This window comes from Drosophila miranda, chromosome XL (assembly GCF_003369915.1).
Source record: "Drosophila miranda strain MSH22 chromosome XL, D.miranda_PacBio2.1, whole genome shotgun sequence".
NCBI classification, from domain to species: Eukaryota; Metazoa; Arthropoda; class Insecta; order Diptera; family Drosophilidae; genus Drosophila; species Drosophila miranda.
Genome location: NC_046673.1, coordinates 13,875,159 through 13,894,573, shown reverse-complemented (window position 1 = coordinate 13,894,573; position 19,415 = coordinate 13,875,159). Strand labels below are relative to the sequence as shown.

The 19,415-nt window shown below is 40.2% G+C and overlaps 6 protein-coding genes across 8 annotated transcripts; 4 read left to right on the top strand and 2 right to left on the bottom strand.

Annotated features, from left to right (window-relative positions):
• The first annotated feature begins 78 nt into the window (after positions 1-78).
• On the top strand, positions 79-1,679 carry LOC117188808 (BTB/POZ domain-containing protein 9-like). The gene is made up of 2 exons (XM_033393215.1): positions 79-150; positions 202-1,679. Exon 2 carries the CDS (start codon positions 271-273, stop codon positions 1,486-1,488), a length of 1,218 nt encoding a protein of 405 aa, XP_033249106.1. The 5' UTR covers positions 79-150; positions 202-270; the 3' UTR covers positions 1,489-1,679.
• Positions 1,680-2,544: 865 nt separating this feature from the next.
• Positions 2,545-4,663, top strand: LOC117187109 (BTB/POZ domain-containing protein 9-like). The gene is made up of 3 exons (XM_033389065.1): positions 2,545-2,598; positions 3,066-3,137; positions 3,189-4,663. The coding sequence occupies exon 3, from the start codon at positions 3,258-3,260 to the stop codon at positions 4,470-4,472; it is 1,215 nt and encodes a 404-aa protein (XP_033244956.1). The 5' UTR covers positions 2,545-2,598; positions 3,066-3,137; positions 3,189-3,257; the 3' UTR covers positions 4,473-4,663.
• Positions 4,664-5,496: 833 nt separating this feature from the next.
• LOC108160701 (protein NipSnap) lies at positions 5,497-8,257 on the top strand. Of its 2 annotated transcripts, XM_017294859.2 has the most exons (6): positions 5,497-5,585; positions 5,942-6,058; positions 6,744-6,923; positions 7,138-7,431; positions 7,499-7,641; positions 7,720-8,257. In XM_017294859.2, the coding sequence occupies exons 2-6, from the start codon at positions 6,000-6,002 to the stop codon at positions 7,866-7,868; spliced, it is 825 nt and encodes a 274-aa protein (XP_017150348.1). In that variant the 5' UTR covers positions 5,497-5,585; positions 5,942-5,999; the 3' UTR covers positions 7,869-8,257. The 2 variants fall into 2 exon arrangements, with proteins under 2 accessions (XP_017150348.1, XP_033244978.1); XM_033389087.1 differs by having other exon boundaries at positions 5,538-6,058.
• A 303-nt stretch (positions 8,258-8,560) lies between these two features.
• Positions 8,561-10,036, bottom strand: LOC108160692 (zinc finger matrin-type protein 3). The gene has a single exon (XM_017294847.2). It carries the CDS (start codon positions 9,885-9,887, stop codon positions 8,856-8,858), a length of 1,032 nt encoding a protein of 343 aa, XP_017150336.1. The 5' UTR covers positions 9,888-10,036; the 3' UTR covers positions 8,561-8,855.
• A 269-nt stretch (positions 10,037-10,305) lies between these two features.
• Positions 10,306-11,364, bottom strand: LOC108164966 (60S ribosomal protein L30-like). Of its 2 annotated transcripts, XM_017300979.2 has the most exons (4): positions 11,315-11,364; positions 11,208-11,254; positions 10,996-11,141; positions 10,306-10,537 (listed from the first exon to the last, which is right to left on the bottom strand). In XM_017300979.2, exons 2-4 carry the CDS (start codon positions 11,226-11,228, stop codon positions 10,369-10,371), a joined length of 336 nt encoding a protein of 111 aa, XP_017156468.1. In that variant the 5' UTR covers positions 11,229-11,254; positions 11,315-11,364; the 3' UTR covers positions 10,306-10,368. The 2 variants fall into 2 exon arrangements, with proteins under 2 accessions (XP_017156468.1, XP_033244983.1); XM_033389092.1 differs by lacking the exons at positions 10,996-11,141; positions 11,208-11,254; positions 11,315-11,364 and adding an exon at positions 10,721-10,989 and having other exon boundaries at positions 10,466-10,537.
• A 310-nt stretch (positions 11,365-11,674) lies between these two features.
• Positions 11,675-12,831, top strand: LOC108164847 (UPF0488 protein CG14286). The gene is made up of 3 exons (XM_017300778.2): positions 11,675-11,957; positions 12,041-12,175; positions 12,478-12,831. Exons 1-3 carry the CDS (start codon positions 11,756-11,758, stop codon positions 12,786-12,788), a joined length of 648 nt encoding a protein of 215 aa, XP_017156267.1. The 5' UTR covers positions 11,675-11,755; the 3' UTR covers positions 12,789-12,831.
• The last annotated feature ends 6,584 nt before the right edge of the window (positions 12,832-19,415 follow it).

Below are 19,415 nucleotides of genomic sequence, written 5' to 3'. Positions count from 1 at the left end.
AATTAATTAAAATGCACATATCGCATGGACGCAATATCGCAATATATTCATCAAATCAATCGATATTTTTTTTTGCAGCCAACTTCTCTTTAAAGCGTGTGACAAGAAATTGCACTTAAAAAATTAGCTGCTGAAGAAAACGAAAAAAAAGTAAGTCTATTGAATATACGGATTACAAATCTAAAGAAAAACACCTACCAGTCCAAACAGATCAGTCCAGAAACCTCTTCGTCCTCCGCTTCGTCCGCCGCTAAGAGACGCCGCAGCTCCATGGAAACGTTGGAGGACACCTTCCGCGAAGGATTCTTGAAGGATGTAGGCAGTCTCTTCATGGACGAGCTATTCTCGGATATGTGGTTCATTGTGGAGGATCAGCGCCTGCCGGCGCACCGTATGATACTAGCAAACCGCAGCCTGTACTTCCGCGCCCTGCTCTACGGAGACATGACCGAGTCAAATGAACCAGACGTGCCGCAGGAGGAGCCCCAAGAGGAGCCACTGGAGGAGCCGCTGGAGGTGTCGCTGGAGGAGCCGCTGGAGGAGTCGATGGAGGAACCGCTGAAGAAGCCGATGGAGGTGCGTCTGGACGTGCCGCTGGAGGCATTCAAGGTAATCCTAGGCTATCTTTACTCGGGCATTCTTGCTGTATCCACACTGGACGTGGATGCAACCTCCAAAGTGCTTGGTTTGGCAAATCTGTATATCTTGCCAGAAGTCGTATTGGCCCTAGCCAAACATCTGCAGAATAATCTGTCCATCAGCAACACGTGCATGATCCTGGATACAGCTTGCAAATTCAATCTTGCAGAGCTGTCCATGAAATGCCTTAAGTTCATGGACAAAAATGCACCCCAAGTTCTGAAACACCAGTCCTTCCAAATGCTGTCCAAGGAATCACTGGAAGAAGTGCTGCGACGGGACACATTGATTGAACACGAAATCAATGTCTTTCAATCGGTACTCAAATGGAGTCGCCACAATCAGGGCGTGGACATCAAATCGGTGCTCTCGCTTGTACGTCTCTCTCTCATTAGTGTCGAAGACCTGGTGCGTGTGGTGCGTCCCTCTGGGATCGTCGAGTCCGTAAAAATACTCGACGCCATCGAGAAACCGATAATCACGTCGATATTGCCCTATCGTGCCCACGTGTCTCCAGGAGTGGATGTGGCCTTCCATTTAGGTAAAGGTTTTGTTGTCAACCAAAATGAGATCGTTATTAAGCTGAGCTTCTGGTGCATAATCAATATCATCTCTATCGAAGTTATTCTAAAGACCAATGACACGCCCAACTGCACCGTGGAGGTCTCTTGCGACATGATCCACTGGGATGGCGTAGGAAATATAGAATTATCTACTCCCACACAGCAGGAAATCCACTTCACCCGCATGCCTGTTCGCTTCATTCGGATCGTCGATCCAGAGAGTGGCCGCAAAGATGTTTTAAGTTATTTGCTGCTCAAGGCCGTTCTAAATAACACCATTCCCTAGACGATCGATCGACTTGGAAACTGTTTAACAGTAGCGATGACTGAGTGAGAGTCTGAAGACTTGTTCCTTTTCTTTTTCCTATGAATGGATTATTTTTATTTGTACTTCCATTCATTAATTTCTTCTATTTGATTAAATTCGTATAACCAATAAAATAAATATTAAATTTGTCTTGTTCAATTTCCAAGAAAGGAACTTGTTTTTTTTTGTCAGTGAAAGTGCGAAAAGAAAGTCTTGGCCAAGTCCCAGGGCAACTGGCATTGTAGCATTCTCCAGGAAAAAACCATTTTTTCAGCGCAAATTAATTTTGCATTACATCTTTATACTTTATTTTATTATTACATAATATAATACAATCTACACGATCTACAATATACAATATATATATAAATGTATATATATACACAATGTAAAATATATACTGACAAATCTAAAAAAAATTTTACGTTACATTTCTGAAAATCTGATGAAAAATCATATATCATATATAATGGAATATTACATAAATTTAATGACCTATTTACAGCATATTTGGATAATGTATATACATATATATACATATATATCGGTATATTTTGTATAGGATTTTGAATATACTAATACATTCTAATCTCTTCCAGTATTTTTCCAACAACCGTGCACACTTCCTCGTCAGGTGTTTCTGTTGATAATTAAGAAATATGTAGTTAGCATGTAGCAAATGTGTACTTACTGTGTAGTTACCATGTAAAAGCATTAATTTAGTGAACATTTTTGTTGACCTTTTTGCTTAAACTTTATTTTATAATCAATCAAATTGAAGGAAGTACTTAAAATAAGCCAGTCATCTAGGAAATCGACTCATTAATCGGATAAAATTATGTGCTTAGATCTGAAAGTTCCAGCTAGCTAATAATATTCAACTGAATATCAAAATCGAGGAATATGGTGGTATATAATTTATCAGTACATTTACGGTATATTTTGAAAATGAGACGGTATATTTCGGTATATTTTTGAGGGTCAGAAATAATAATTTATAGGCCCACAATTTTTTTATTTTCTTTTAAAGTTAACGTTTGTTCCTAGATAGTAGTTTGATTTACGAAAAATACCGCAACAATACAACAAGTGGGTTTCTAATGTGCAACAGATATCCCCTGCGCTGCCTCCCTTCGACCTTGTAGGACTCGATAAAGCTCAAATTGCAATCACATTAACTATGGAAATAATCCGTCAATACGACACAGAGCACAGATAAATTCCACCGGACACACGGGGATTGTGCATTTGTGCATTTGTGCATTTAATCTGAAAATAGTGTACTTTTTGCATCGCTTACCAAGTACAACTCATATGTAAATAGGGATGGGGTTTTTGGATGGAGAATGTCTTATCGATATATGTATGTACCACATTAAATTACATAGAAGCAGTAAATAGTCGGAAGAATTCAAATAGAAACAGCGACAATTAGTACGCAATTTATTACAGAGTAGTAGGGGGTTCAAAGAAAAAAAAATTAATTAAAATGCACATATCGCATGGACGCAATATCGCAATATATTCATCAAATCAATCGATATTTTTTTTTGCAGCCAACTTCTCTTTAAAGCGTGTGACAAGAAATTGCACTTAAAAAATTAGCTGCTGAAGAAAACGAAAAAAAAGTAAGTCTATTGAATATACGGATTACAAATCTAAAGAAAAACACCTACCAGTCCAAACAGATCAGTCCAGAAACCTCTTCGTCCTCCGCTTCGTCCGCCGCTAAGAGACGCCGCAGCTCCATGAAAACGTTGGAGGACACCTTCCGCGAAGGAGTCTTGAAGGATGTAGGCAGTCTCTGCATGGACGAGCTCTTCTCGGATATGTGGTTCATTGTGGAGGATCAGCGCCTGCCGGCGCACCGTATGATACTAGCAAACCGCAGCCTGTACTTCCGCGCCCTGCTCTACGGAGACATGACCGAGTCAAATGAACCAGACGTGCCGCAGGAGGAGCCCCAAGAGGAGCCACTGGAGGAGCCGCTGGAGGTGTCGCTGGAGGAGCCGCTGGAGGAGTCGATGGAGGAACCGCTGAAGAAGCCGATGGAGGTGCGTCTGGACGTGCCGCTGGAGGCATTCAAGGTAATCCTACGCTATCTTTACTCGGGCACTCTTGCTGTATCCGTGGACGTGGATGCAACCTCCAAAGTGCTTGGTTTGGCAAATCTGTATATCTTGCCAGAAGTCGTATTGGCCCTAGCCAAACATCTGCAGAATAATCTGTCCATCAGCAACACGTGCATGATCCTGGATACAGCTCGCAAATTCAATCTTGCAGAGCTGACCATGAAATGCCTTAAGTTCATGGACAAAAATGCACCCCAAGTTCTGAAACACCAGTCCTTCCAAATGCTGTCCAAGGAATCACTGGAAGAAGTGCTGCGACGGGACACATTGATTGAACACGAAATCAATGTCTTTCAATCGGTACTCAAATGGAGTCGCCACAATCAGGGCGTGGACATCAAATCGGTGCTCTCGCTTGTACGTCTCTCTCTCATTAGTGTCGAAGACCTGGTGCGTGTGGTGCGTCCCTCTGGGATCGTCGAGTCCGTAAAAATACTCGACGCCATCGAGAAACCGATAATCACGTCGATATTGCCCTATCGTGCCCATGTGTCTCCAGGAGTGGATGTGGCCTTCCATTTAGGTAAAGGTTTTTTTGTCAACCAAAATGAGATCGTTATTAAGCTGAGCTTCTGGTGCATAATCAATATCATCTCTATCGAAGTTATTCTAAAGACCAATGACACGCCCAACTGCACCGTGGAGGTCTCTTGCGACATGATCCACTGGGATGGCGTGGGAAATATAGAATTATCTACTCCCACACAGCAGGAAATCCACTTCACCCGCATGCCTGTTCGCTTCATTCGGATCGTCGATCCAGAGAGTGGCCGCAAAGATGTTTTAAGTTATTTGCTGCTCAAGGCCGTTCTAAATAACACCATTCCCTAGACGATCGATCGACTTGGAAACTGTTTAACAGTAGCGATGACTGAGTGAGAGTCTGAAGACTTGTTCCTTTTCTTTTTCCTATGAATGGATTATTTTTATTTGTACTTGCATTCATTAATTTCTTCTATTTGATTAAATTCGTATAACCAATAAAATAAATATTAAATTTGTCTTGTTCAATTTCCAAGAAAGGAACTTGTTTTTTTTTTGTCAGTGAAAGTGCGAAAAGAAAGTCTCTTGGCCAAGTCCCAGGGCAACTGGCATTGTAGCATTCTCCAGGAAAAAACCATTTTTTCAGCGCAAATTAATTTTGCATTACATCTTTATACTTTATTTTATTATTACATAATATAATACAATCTACACGATCTACAATATACAATATATATATAAATGTATATATATACACAATGTAAAATATATACTGACAAATCTGAAAAAAATTTTACGTTACATTTCTGAAAATCTGATGAAAAATCATATATCATATATAATGGAATATTACATAAATTTAATGACCTATTTACAGCATATTTGGATAATGTATATACATATATATACATATATATCGGTATATTTTGTATAGGATTTTGAATATACTAATACATTCTAATCTCTTCCAGTATTTTTCCAACAACCGTGCACACTTCCTCGTCAGGTGTCTCTGTTGATAATTAAGAAATATGTAGTTAGCATGTAGCAAATGTGTACTTACTGTGTAGTTACCATGTAAAAACATTAATTTAGTGAAAATTTTTGTTGACCTTTTTGCTTAAACTTTATTTTATAATCAATCAAATTGAAGGAAGTACTTAAAATAAGCCAGTCATCTAGGAAATCGACTCATTAATCGGATAAAATTATGTGCTTAGATCTAAAAGTTCCAGCTAGCTAATAATATTCAACTGAATATCAAAATCGAGGAATATGGTGGTATATAATTTATCAGTACATTTACGGTATATTTTGAAAATGAGACGGTATATTTCGGTATATTTTTGAGGGTCAGAAATAATAATTTATAGGCCCACAATTTTTTTATTTTCTTTTAAAGTTAACGTTTGTTCCTAGATAGTAGTTTGATTTACGAAAAATACCGCAACAATACAACAAGTGGGTTTCTAATGTGCAACAGATATCCCCTGCGCTGCCTCCCTTCGACCTTGTAGGACTCGATAAAGCTCAAATTGCAATCACATTAACTATGGAAATAATCCGTCAATACGACACAGAGCACAGATAAATTCCACCGGACACACGGGGAAACGGACAGGAGGATAACTCGCAACACGACACCCCATCTATATTATCGATGCGAAAAGGCAATTACTGTCGCACTTGTTAGCTCGGTCTGACTCTGACTTCACCTTGACTAAAGTACACACGACGCGGCAGGGGAGGCAGTGCGCAAAAAAAACACATATTAATGATAACAGCAGCACAAATAATATGCAACTGATTTCCCACAGCTTTCATATCTCAATCAACGCTTGCATCGCTGCATAATTCGGTCAAACCAAATCGAAAATGTTGAAGCTACGTAACATTCTGAGTGTCGGCAATAACAATGGCCTGTCCGCTGTCAGGTAAGAAATATGAAATAATAAATAGCACGTCCAAACATACGCAGCTGTATATGTATGTACATATGTACATAAATATGTATGCATGCTCGTACATTCGTCGAAAGGTGCATTAATATTTATTTAAAAGTAGAATATCAAATAGCACTCATTTCTTAGTACTCTAAGGAGTAAAATAGCCAGACATACATATGTATGCATACAGACGCGTAAAGGAAAAACTCTCGTGGGCGGACACCCTTAATGATGTCCGCCCAAGTGATAAATATGCATACATATGCATACATTCCAAAGTTTTCTTTATAGTATAAAAATAATTAATTTGTATCGGCCTATTTTATATCTAAGGTATAATTCCGCTCATGGGAAATGTCTTCCAGAAGAGCGGAAGGAAATATAATATATAATATGTATTACTCACAGATCATTTGAATGCCATATCTATTCTACAAAAAAAATATCTTGTGAATCTAATTAAAATACAATCTTTACTGAAGCCATCCCTATTCTTTCATGAATATCGGAATATATGAAAGATAAGATTGGGAATAAAAAGACTTTTTCTTTTATAATATCTGCTGGTGAACCCTAGTCATTCATTTCTTACCAATAAAATTATCAAAGTTATCTTTCTGATTGAGTTTTGGGCTTGCTAATCGGATTAATATTGTCAATTTTGTACTTTTAGATGGATTTCGACCACTGCCAACTGCAGGGAATCAGATTCATGGTTCTCAAAGTTACTTGTGCGGAAAATCGAACCAACCAAAGAGTCGCACAGCCGCATGCTGAGCGACAAGGAAATCATATATGCATTGCATACACATAATGTACGACCCGACTCGATGAGCGCCTATCTTAATAACTAGTGAGTGGAGTGGCATATTCCAGCTAACAATTTTTAACAATTGACCCAGTAGCAAGTACGTTTCATTGGGCTAATCCAAAGGTTTCCCCGTTCCTCCACAAAAAATACTTATATTCATTATCAAACCTTTTGGTTCTCAAAAACGTTTCTGGTTGGTTGGTGACCTTTACGAATTGTCTCACAAACTGTCTTGAATACTTCCATTTCCTTTTAGCAAAACAACCGTGTCTTTGATGAACGATAAAAAGGCAAATCTGTCTTGCAATTTGGTGGCGTCATGGAGCGTGCAGGTGGGCGACATGGATCAGTGCTTGCATTTATGGAAATACACGGGTGGCTTCGAGAAAATCGATCAGGCCAAAGAGGATCTGTGGAACGATCCAGAGTACCTGAGTCTAATGCAGGAGCGTTCCAAATTTCTGCGCTCTCGCCACCTTCAATATCTGTTGGCCTTCAGCTACTGGCCGCAGATTGCCAGCCGTTCCGGCAAGAACATCTACGAAATGCGGTACAAAATCCATTCAAAATCATATATGAAACGATAAATTACCCTATATCCTATACATAAATTGCAGATCATATCGACTGACGCCTGGCACCATGATTGAATGGGGAAACAACTGGGCTCGTGCCATCAACTATCGCAAGCACAACAACGAAGCCTTTGCTGGGTTCTTCTCGCAGATCGGCCGACTTTACAATGTCCATCACATCTGGTGTATGTAAAACTATATAGTACATATATGTATTCCTTGGAACAGATGAAGAACGATTCCCAATTTTATTAATTGCACAGGCTACAGCTCGCTGCAGGACCGCAAGGAGACCAGAGAGGCCGCATGGCGTTCCCCTGGCTGGGACGAGTGTGTAGCCTACACTGTGCCGTTGATTCGAGATATGCATTGCCGCGTCCTCGCTCCCACTGAGTTCTCGCCCACACAATAAGCATGGACCAACTCAATCCGTATCGTATCTGAGAACGGGGGGCTAAACGTTTCCAACATCTGATCTAATCCGAAATGCTGTGAAACAGTGAGAATGTAATGTTGCCGCTTCCGCTCGTGTTAGTCGTTGTATATAATGCCATCATACATATACATATACACATATGTATGTATATATGCATTAATTTTAGTTTTCTCTAGTATCAAATAAGGTCAAAAAGTGTGCATTTTACTCTAAAGAAAGGAACTATCCTGTATGTGTGGTGCCCCCACATACAAAATCTTGAATTTAACCAAAAAATGAAAAACAAAAAATTTCGTTTTGTAATATTTTAAAACAATAATAAAAGTGCTATAAGAGTGTATATTGTGAAACAAGCAAAAGCGTAAAATAATTTTGCATTTATTCATAAAATTGTTTGCACCACTTATCCATAAATTAAAATGTATCTGCATCTAAACGAGCATGTTCTCCACTTCGATGTTGTGATATGAATATGAATATATTCTCAGCGCTTGGGGGAAGTTTGGGTTATAGGAATGATAGTCGTGAAAACTTGTGCATTAGACTTCTAAATTCGATAGGCCTACATAAGTTTTGGGCCGTCTACTTTCATCTAGTTTCCTTTAAAGATAAAGCCTTCAGGGGCTGGAAATTTTCAGCCAAATCTCATCCTGGGATAAAACACGAACTTTACAGCATAATAACAATTTTTACAAGATTTATTGAGTGTTTTGTCGGTATCGTATCCCTTCCACTTTGGGGTTACACCCTAGATGATAAAAAAAAAGAAATGTTTTCGCTAAACTAAATGCTGTTTTACATGCTGTAATACTGTGTATAGCAATACACACTGGGAATGCAGTCTAATGCAGACAAAATAAAGGTAACTTAATGGGCAATGGGAGACGGACCAATCTTTTCCATCTAAGTATTCGAAGATGGTATTGCCATACAAAATGTTGCTTAAATAATGAGATCGTTAAATTATTGACTAGACTGTTCAGCATGCTGACGTACTGTCTTCAAGTGCTTCTTGCCACACAGATGCTGTTGCAAGGTGGTCGCATGGTTCATGAGCTTCTTGCAGAGCTCGCAGTAGTAGCCGCCGGTCGGTGTGCGGTACATGGATTGATCCGCAGCCGACAACTCCTCACCAAGACTGGCCGCAATCGATCCTTCGGACGGGACTGAGTCCATCTCTATGTCCGGCTCCATACTCACTTTGCGTAGATTCTTCTGGTGCTTCACTCCCTTGACGTGCATTTCCATTTGCCCCGAAGATGTTACCTTAATTTGGCACAGACTACACTCCACTTTGCTGCTAGCCTCAGCGTGCTCTTCGACTATCGCCGGACGATTTGCGTGATTGAGTGTTAGAGCCTCAGACTGGGGGCAATCCTCGGGCAGCTCTGAGCGCGTTGCGTCGGCCAGGAAGGACAAGTCCTTGAGCTTCGCTTCGGGTGTGTGCACGTGCAACCAATCCCCGGAGGTGTCGCAATAGCTAGCTCCCGAGGTCCGCGAGAACTTCGACTCTACCAATTTGTGCTTGCGGCCCCCATAGTGCTGACGGGCGTGGGACGCAGAGCTCAAGGACAGGTCGCAGACTTTGCAGTGGTAGGCCGTCGTGCCAATCCGACCGGGTGTCATTTGAAAGCCACGCTCCGGGTAGGTCTTGGTGATCCATGCGGCGACTTGGCGATCGTGCCCCCTGGAGTAGTAGTGGTCCTCGGCGCTCTTGCACGATGTCATCGTCGCCTTGCACAGCTCGCAGCGCATCGGCTTGATGAGGACGTTCAGCTCGTCGGGGTAGCCCGCATGGCGACCCAGAAAGTAGCTCATTTCGGTTCCATCTACATCCATAGCATTTTCATTGGCAGGCGGCTCGCCGGCAGAATGTTTGCGCTTCCTTGGACGCGCTGTGGCGGCGGCTCCTGGACCAGGGACCAGAACACCTGCAAGGGCCATTTCCTGGTCCCCGGGCGCAACAACTTGATTATTGCTTCCAAACCATGCCATGAGTGAGTGTCGGAGAATTGTCCACGGACTCTACTTGCGATGCGTTTATCGCCACTTGTGGTATTTCTTCATTGAAACTCGAATTATTCAGGACAAATCAAACAAAAATAGACAATTAGAGATGTCAATGATATATCGTCTGCATGTATCGACAACACATGGAAAATCGCGTTGACTTTTTAAACAGTGCAATGAAAAATGCAGAAGATACCTTTTATTGTTTATTTTTATGCCATACATATGTATATATTATATATACAGCAAGACTGTGTGACGTCACAACCATTTGCTAGAACCCATCCGTGTGGTACCCACACCAACACACACATTCATTGAATTATGCAAGCAGTGCACAGGGGGTGTGGGTGTCCCAGACCCGTGGCACTGCTTCAGAACCTCCCTGCCAAAACACAGAATATTTCTTCTTCAACTCATTACAAGAATTTATTGTATAAAAAAAAGCACAGAATTTCAAGCCATTTTAGTTGTCGGGCAATGAACGAATGATGTCCGAATCTCCAGGATCGGTAATGGACAAGGTGCACACGCGGAAGTATTTACCGCAAGCAGTGCCCAGCTCAATGTTAGTGCCGCTGTAGTGCTGGACCTCAGTCTTGGCCAACATGGCGTAGTACTCAATCTCGGATTTCCTGCAAAGGCACAAACCATAATATATTAGTAAGCAATACACAACTCTAGCACCCCAATCCGAGGGTCAATACAATCAGAAAGAGTCTCTAGTAATAAAAAGATTCGTCAGGGCAGTCGGAATTACAGAATCATCACAGTGCGTGTGTATGTACACATTTAATAAAATACATGTTCAGTCTTACCCCAAGCCGCAACATGTGCGTGTCGTTAGTGGAAACCACGTGGAGGGGCAGGCAAGGCAGATCCAACAAAAACAGTCGCCCTGCCTCTGCCCTGCCGCTTGCGCTGGTTGAGATGATATATACTACTCCATAGTTTCCATCAATTTCTTTTTGATTGGAATCATATTTCTCAGTCAGCATTAAGCAAGACTCCATATGGTTCCAACAACAGCAACGCGTTGCTGTTCATACATACTTGGGTGCAATGGAAATCTACTTCTCGGTAGCATTCTCACCTCAGGGCGGGCGTGTTGCTGGCAATGAGAACCAGCTTGGCCTTGCCTTGACGCAGAGTCTTCAGCGTCTGCTTGTAGCCCAGGCAGTATTTGCCAGACTTCATCACCAGCGCCAGACGCGCATTGGTGCTCTCCAGCGCCTTTTTCTATAAACATAAATGCAGCGATTAGCACACATGTACGAGATCATGCTCACTATTTGTCATTTTTACCTGTTTCTTTGGGGCAACCATTTTGAATATTTAAATCAAAGTAGCGACTGAGGAAAAATTAATTTTTAGATATTTTCAAACGAGCACGCATTTTAGGGCAAACCTACCTTCGTCGGCTGACAGTGTGAAAAGAAGGAGGCAGAAGACGGAAAGAGGCAGAAGCCGGAAACGAGGACTTAGCGATAAAATATACCGTGCGACCCTCAGAAATATACCAAAATATACCGTCCAATTTTAAAAATATACCGTAAATATACTGACGAACTCAAGTTCTATTATACATATTCCTCAGTTTTGATATTCCGTCGAATATTATTAGCTAGATAGAAAATTTAACCACGCCCACATAATTTTATCCAATTAATAAAACTAATAAAACTTAATAAAACTAGTTGGCAGAGATGTGTTTGTCTTGTGATCGGTACTTTACACCCATCGCTTATCGATGTTTGACAAAGAACCATCGATGACATCGTTGATACCATCGATGTTTGTCCAGCTAGAGCACATTGATTTTTTTTGTAAACAAAAATAATAATCTGAACAGCATGCATCGCAGAAAAACCGCCAAGTCAATAAATAAACCACCGCCAATTCAGGGCCCAGCAAAGAAGCCGGTGGCTGCGGCGTCGGCTGCAACGGCCCCGGCATTTGACGGCGAGAGCGCCATTCAATTCGAGCTGGAGCTCTGCTGGTGTGTTCAACAGCTGCAGTTAGCTCTGGACGGCGGCAAACTGAGCCAAAAAGTTGGTAAGTCGGTCTCATAAACACACTACGAAAATATTTATGTAAATGGATCTGTGCTAACATTCTCTTGAAATCAACAATCATAGCCGAAGATACTGCCAAGAACCTTAAGATTCTGACAAGCCAAACGGCGCCGCTCATCAAAAAGCGGCAGGTAATGAAGCTCTCCATGGGGGATTACCGATCCAAAATGCAACAGGAGGAAAGAAAAATGATGCTAGGTGAGAAACCTATAAGAATAAAATATTATGTTTGAAAACTATCTGAGATTGGTATTCATCCACAACCTGCTGCAATTGTGAGTCTGTCTATGCAGTGGATCAGTCTTACATTGTTTGCCTCCAAAAGATGTTATTTTAAGCAACACTATGGCCCACAATTTACAATTTTACACAATGTGCACAACAGCACATTTTCGTTCTGTTTTACAATGCATTTGCCTCTCTTTCTGATCTGTGTAACGCTCATTTCGATGGAAATATTCATACATAAGCTATATATAACTCATCTCTCTGTATTACAGCTTCCAGGCAAATAAAATTCACACCCTCCGCTGATACAAACAAAAAGTACAGCTTTGTGAAGAAGTCGGCGCTTCTGACATCTGGAAAGGACTTTCGCTTTGAATTTGCCCTGCCCAACGCCGCCAATACCAATGAGAATGCACCAGAGCCCGCCCAGGAGACAGTATCGCATCCACAGTCGTCTGATTTGCCATCGCTTCGCGGCAGCCTGCGGCAAGAGAGCACGGGGAGTCAATTTAAGTTCAACTTTACCATCGAGGATGATCATGCGAACGACATTAACTTTAGCGGCCTAAGACTGAACAGCTGATTGAAATTTGAATAAACTAATTACCAATATGCCAGAGAGTACAGATTGACAAGTCTTCGATTCTTGAATAGGTTTCATTTTTGTGCAATGCTGAAAATGTAATCTTATACATTGTATAAACAATAGATGCCCAGAGAACCCGCCGAAGCTAGCTCAGAGCCATGAAATTATGCATGGAGGTAGATTTCCGCAGCGCATTGTCTTCTCAGCTCAGTGCGACAGCAGCAGAAATGAGCGACGATTATAGAAAACAAAACAAAACATCTACATATACATACTATCTCTTTATCTTTCTTCTCTTTCGCATCAAACATGGCCGTCAAAGCGTCTCAGACAGCTGAGCGTGAAATAAGAACCGAAATAGAGAGAATCCACCACCAAGCAAGTATGTTGAAATCATACAAGTGGTGGTATATTCGCTCAATGCGCTCTCTTTCTGGGTCTTAATGTGTGTTAAATTTAAGAGTATGAGTATGAGCCGAAAGAGAGAATGAGTTTGCTGTCATTCTGAGCAAAATAATACCAGAAAAGAGAACGCGTTGCGGGAGCGGACCACCTTGTTTGATTCTATCATGTGGTATCATCTTATATAACTGCATAATGTGTGTGTGTGAGTGATGAATGCGACCCGATATAGAGCGAATTCACCACATTGTACATACATATGATTTCATCACGACAACAAGGTGGTGTGTTCATTCCAACAACGCGCTCTCTTTTCGGGACTTATTTCGCTCAGTTTTCGTTGTGTGTTCCGTGCGAGTGGAGCGCGGACGTCGGAAAAATGCCGAAAGTTTGCAAAATTTGCCGCTCGAATTCTGGTCGCCTGATTTGTGTGCCGAAAGACGAAAAAAAAAGACAACTATGGATAAATGCAATGCAAGTTAAATTGGATGAGAGCAATAAAATTTGCGAGAATCATTTTAATGAAAGCGATTTTCATTATGCGTCCGAGAGCAAGGCAAAGCGGAGGCGTTTGCTGCCAAACGCAGTTCCCCATAGAGTGGGGTACTTATACACAGAGGAAATACCCTCTGCTGCCGGTCAGAATTTTTGTGATTTTAGCTCGCAAACTGAGTAAGTGCCGCTTGAAAGCTATTGTGCCTTCTATGATAATTTCGAAATGTTGCCCACATTACAGGAAAGAAGTAATTGAATGCGGAATAGCGATAGAAAACTTGCGGCTAAAATTCAGAATAAAGGAGTTGGAAAAGGAAAATAATCGGCTTGTCAAACGAGTGCAGAGCATGGAAAAGTTGGCAGAGTCACTTAAAAGCATATTCTCCGAAAAGCAAATAAGTAAGATGGAAAATGGACTTACACGGGTGCGCTGGAGCACCGAAGACATTTCGGCAGGAATTTGTCTAAATGCTGCTGGACCTAGGGCCTACAGGCATCTCCTCAAAAGGGGCTTCCCATTCCCCAGTACCTCCACACTGCATGAATGGTCGCAAACGGTGGAAATAAGCCCTGGCCCATTAAATTTTATATTTGAACTTATGGAGGCTGAGGTTGACAGGAAAAATGAAGACAAACAGTGCGTGCTGTGCTTCGATGAGTACAACTTCGAACAAAAAGCCGAACAAGAGACCAAAAAGTATGTACAGGTGGCCATGGTTCAGGGATTGTGGAAGTCCTGGAAGAATCTCATTTATTACGATTTCGACAAACCCATGACCCTCGACACTCTACTTATGCTCATCAGAAAGCTTCACGCTTCTGAATACCATGTTGTGGCAATGGTGTCCAACATGGGACCCGCAAATTCGAATTTATGGGCACAGCTGGGAATATCAACAGGTATCTATAAAGAAAGCAATTATTTTTGTAAAAAACATACTTATGTTTCGTATTTTATTTTAGAAAAAACATGGTTTGAGCATCCATCTAATGGACAGATGAAAATTTTTGTATTTGCCGATGTGCTACACCTGGTAAAGCTAATAAGGAATCAATTCCTAGACTCTGGGCTTGTCATAAAAGGCCATCAAATAACCGCCACGACTATAAGGCAAGCGATGAACCATGCCGCTTCTTCGGATTTGGAAATTTTATGGAAACTAACGGAGGACCACTTAAACGTGAAGTCCGCCGACAGGCAAAATATCAAATTGGCCACTCAGTTGCTCTCCAAGGCGACAGCAAGTGCCATTCGCCGTTGCAGTCACCTGGGACTGAAGGTATATAAGGCCTGTGAAACAGCAGACTTCATCGAGCTGATCCACGATTGGGTCGAAATGTTTAATGTCAGATTGCTAGCCGAAAACTCAACTCCGTCCAAGCAATTTGGAAAATCCCTAAATGTGCAGCGTAAAGTGATGAGTAAAATGTCTGCCATCATGTCCGCTTTGATAGTGCCGAAATCCCAGCGGCGACTTCCCTTTCAAAATGGAGTGATTGTCAACAATACCTCGCTGGATCAATTATTTCAATATGTGGGCACAAAAGATGGCAAGAATTACTTGATAACTAGCAGAATATCAGAGGACCCCTTGAAGCACTTCTTCAACGCTCTGAGCTCAAAGGACCCTCACCCAAATCCAAGGGAATTTAAAAATCGACTCCGGAAATACCTATTAAGTAATGGTTTGCGTACTTGACTTTTTTCATCCGAAAAAACATGAATCAAAGTTTTAAGTTCCCTCGTCCATGTCGACGTTTTTCTTTATATTTGAAGTGTTTAAAAAGGTTAGAACCTTTCATATTATTTTTGATTTGCGTCCATAAAATGGCCAAGCTGACCGGAAACGCCTTATAATTGGATTTAAGTCAGGGGCCGGCAAGGCCCTATAGGCATAAATACAAAAACACTTCTTTATTCCATTTTGCCTGCTGTCCAAATGGACACAAGCGCAAAGCAATGTGTGCGTGCCGACCGCAAAATGTTATACACTTAAGCAATTGAATACAAATACGAAACAATCATTTATTAAGCCGTAAGAAGTACACAAAAGTTTTGATGTAATACAAGCCACAACAACCATGCCATTTCTTTTCATTTCGCACAAAGCAGCAAAGAGTGGAGAAAACAAAACATCTTCTATATATCTTTCTCTGTCTTCCCTCTCGCATCAACCATGGGGTGCAAAGAGCCGAAAGAGAGCGAATACACGATGGCAGCATGGTTCTGCGAAATCTCACCTTGGTCTGGAAGTTCTGACTTTCGGCTCTCTTCGGGAAGAGCTGATTGCTTGAAGTCGACATGAAACGCATGTTCGTTTTAAGAATATTTTAATTTGTCCACTAGCGCAGAATCGGCACGCTTACTCTCTCCCACACACACTCTAACTCGCCAATGTGTTTACGTCCAGGCGGAAGGGAGCGAGAAAAAGTCTGGTGTTGGTGCGAAAAAAGCGAGATAGACAGATGTAGCGGAATGAAGAGAGATAGAGAGAGCATGCGGCAATTTCGGTATTAAGCATCGAAAGTAGAGGATGAAAAAAGCTACGCTTTAATGGAGGGGATGCCCATAAAAGTAGTAGTTTTTGAGCATCGAAAGTAGAGGATAAAAAAAGCTACGCCTTAACGGATGGGATGCCCATAAAAGTAGTAGTTTTTGGGTCGTTGTTCCTTAGGTAAAACTGCAGGTGTCATGTATTCGAATAATACGATAATCTTTATTCTATTAAAGGTAATATGAAAAATACTCAATATGGAAGTTATATTTTTTTACTATACATAATACATATATATTACATTAATTACCTCTATGCTTATGTACACACGTAAGGGGTTCTGTTCTTCTTGAATTGATTGAATACTCGTATCTGTGTACTGGGTATAGGATATACATACATACACATTTATAGCACTTTAAATTCAATATATTGTTTGTCTGTCTGTCTGTACATCGTTATTGTATTGTGTTCACTGATATGCATTTATTTAATTCGAATTCAATTCTCTTTCCTCCTTCCTGTCAAACGAACGATATTGCAATCATACGCGATATGGCAATCAGTACGATACGATAGCACGATAACTTATTCGAGTCAAAGTTTAAAACATAATTATAGTCGTACATACCATACATACCTATGTGTATATTTAATTTAAATTGTAATTTATTGCACTCTCCTACATACATATGTACTTCTATTCAACGAAAGATGACCAATTGCCAAACTTAAATCACAATATTTTCCATGTCCATTGCTTAGTCATAAAATAGATATAGTTAGTATATGTACTCGTATATAAGAAACTAGACACTCATTCAAAAATCTCATATCTGGGTACATATTCGTCAGTATCGTATCTTTGGGAATACCTATACGGTACAGCTACGAGTATTTGGATTTGGATTTGGATTTTATTATACCGAAACACACATATTGAGCTTAATTTGTGGCGATGATTGTTTTCCCGCCAATTTTCCAGGAATACACATATACATATACAATCCTATCTTAGACTCTGGGGGGACCCCACATTAGTCAGTGGCTGTGTGTCTGTGTGGTAGGTAGTAGGTAATGCACATCTAGATTTTTGTTTGGAAAAAAGCGTATCAATTGAACAAGTTACCTAAAAATATACAAAAGTTACATCCAACATTCATAAATGAATTCTTTCCTCTAACTACTTATCCAGATAACGTTACTTAATCACCGTATAGACGACCAGTGGGTGTAATGTAATTTCATTTAATTTAGTTTGCTTTGCTTGGGTTCGGGTTTGCATTTGGGTAGGAAGAGAGTGGAGTTCCTTCCTTCCCTATGTGGAATATTATATAGTAAACATACTCATATATAGAAACATATCTGAGGTATAAAAAGCAGTTTGTTATTCTAATTATTATGTATTTTGTTAGCTGTTGCGGATCTCTCTTACACAAATATTGATAACACCAATGTTGTTGCGGTTTAGTTTAGTTAGTGAGTTGCTTCCTACTACAATCTTGCCAGATCCGAACTCTAGATACTATGAGTGTGTGTGTGTGTGTGTGTGTTTCATATTGTAAAATATAGTGTATGTACTTGTATATTTGTATTATCTACCATGATGATTCCTTTCCTATACCTATTCCTATTCCTATTCCTACTCCAGTTGCTGTTTCTGTTGCTGTTAGGTGTCTTTCAGATACAATCTCATCTGATCTCGACTTAGCTTAAGATTCAAGTTGGTGGACAACGACATCTAAATAGGTATGTTCTCTATCAGTTTCTCTATCGGTATCTGTATCGGTATCTGTGCCTTACATTGGTATCACAATCACAATAGAAAAGTGCCTAAGCAAGCAATCAGTATTCTCTTACACATAAGTACTGTACTATGTATTTTATACAACTTTACCGCCCTCCAACCTACCCAGGCGGAGGGGAAAGAGAGAGAGTTTAGGGCCATATACCTACTCAAACAGCTTATGGCATGTGGGACATTTGTTAACATTATGTATTTTCACTATTTACGAGTATGTACATCGAGAAACAGACATTGCTTTGTATTGTATAATATTGTACATCAAACACATTGAGAATGGAGACATGCTATCATATACTCGTATTGTATATACCGATACATACACACATATATATCTATCTACATATGTATATATATGTATATATATATATATATATAAAAGTAAAAAATTTGTTTCCTTTTCTGTTTTTTGATAGTTTTTGAATAGCTCTAATATATCTAAAAAACCGTCCCGTGTCCATGCGCTCATTGTGTTCGGGCATCAAATGGGACGCGATGTATCTCAGTATGAATGTATGTATGTATCTATATGAATGTATGTAGGTACTGTACTTAAGCACTACTATGATCAGAATACAAAAGCAAGAAATCCACAATTCGTTGACCCCTGATGTCCATGCGGTGGCTCCCAGTGAACTGTTCTGTCCAGTTCCTGGTCCGCACGGATTTGAGGTGTGAGCGAATTGCATTCGAAGCTTATCAATATTCTGACTTTGATTCTGGTTTGATTTTGACTCTTGATCGTGATCACAGTAGCTGTAGTCAGAAGCTTCTTTAAGGTACTTAAATGTTTCATTTAATTTCCGTTTTTCAGTGGTAAGTTTTGAGATACACACATCTGTGGGATGTGTAGGTACATATATATTCGAATACAATTTTTTCAAAATGTTTAAAATCTTCCTCCTGTCCACCGATTTGTCGCTCTGCATCACTGCCTCCTTCTTCCTTCTTTCTTTCTTTCTTTTTTTTCATTCTCTTCTCAGTTGTAACAAAATGTAAAAAATATTTGCATAAATTACAAATACTACTTAACAAGATCTTCTTATACGTGCATATATATCTGTAATATATGCACTAACATTATCTCTAAGGTTTCTGCATGTGGGAGAGAGTGTACTTATACACATATTGTATGTTTTTTCTTGGTTGGTTTCTACTTACACATTAGTCTATATATATATATTTCCATTAAACCATTTTACATACAATATACATTGAGAGGTGTCAGCCATTAAATTCGGGAGAAGGAAAATTATAGACCTATGTATATCTGTTGTATATCCGATGAGATATTTACATCAATAATTTCTTTGTGTATCGTGTTTCGTGCTTCGATTGGGGACTTCATTAATATGGAGATTAAATAAAAATGCTCATTTGGTTTTTTGGTTTGATTTTCTTGGTTTTTTTTTTCTTGCAACATTTTTC

Bases quoted from the DNA above. Each gene is read 5' to 3' on its own strand.
- LOC117188808 (XM_033393215.1), top strand. From the start codon at position 271: ATGGAAACGTTGGAGGACACCTTCCGCGAAGGATTCTTGAAGGATGTA.
- LOC117187109 (XM_033389065.1), top strand. From the start codon at position 3,258: ATGAAAACGTTGGAGGACACCTTCCGCGAAGGAGTCTTGAAGGATGTA.
- LOC108160701 (XM_017294859.2), top strand. From the start codon at position 6,000: ATGTTGAAGCTACGTAACATTCTGAGTGTCGGCAATAACAATGGCCTG. The intron at 6,059-6,743 runs GTAAGAAATATG...TTGTACTTTTAG, and splicing joins AATGGCCTGTCCGCTGTCAG to ATGGATTTCGACCACTGCCA. The intron at 7,432-7,498 runs GTACAAAATCCA...CATAAATTGCAG, and splicing joins AAGAACATCTACGAAATGCG to ATCATATCGACTGACGCCTG.
- LOC108160692 (XM_017294847.2), bottom strand. From the start codon at position 9,887: ATGGCATGGTTTGGAAGCAATAATCAAGTTGTTGCGCCCGGGGACCAG.
- LOC108164966 (XM_017300979.2), bottom strand. From the start codon at position 11,228: ATGGTTGCCCCAAAGAAACAG. The intron at 11,142-11,207 runs GTAAAAATGACA...TTATGTTTATAG, and splicing joins TGGTTGCCCCAAAGAAACAG to AAAAAGGCGCTGGAGAGCAC. The intron at 10,538-10,995 runs GTGAGAATGCTA...GTGCCTTTGCAG, and splicing joins AGCAACACGCCCGCCCTGAG to GAAATCCGAGATTGAGTACT.
- LOC108164847 (XM_017300778.2), top strand. From the start codon at position 11,756: ATGCATCGCAGAAAAACCGCCAAGTCAATAAATAAACCACCGCCAATT. The intron at 11,958-12,040 runs GTAAGTCGGTCT...CAACAATCATAG, and splicing joins CAAACTGAGCCAAAAAGTTG to CCGAAGATACTGCCAAGAAC. The intron at 12,176-12,477 runs GTGAGAAACCTA...TCTGTATTACAG, and splicing joins GGAAAGAAAAATGATGCTAG to CTTCCAGGCAAATAAAATTC.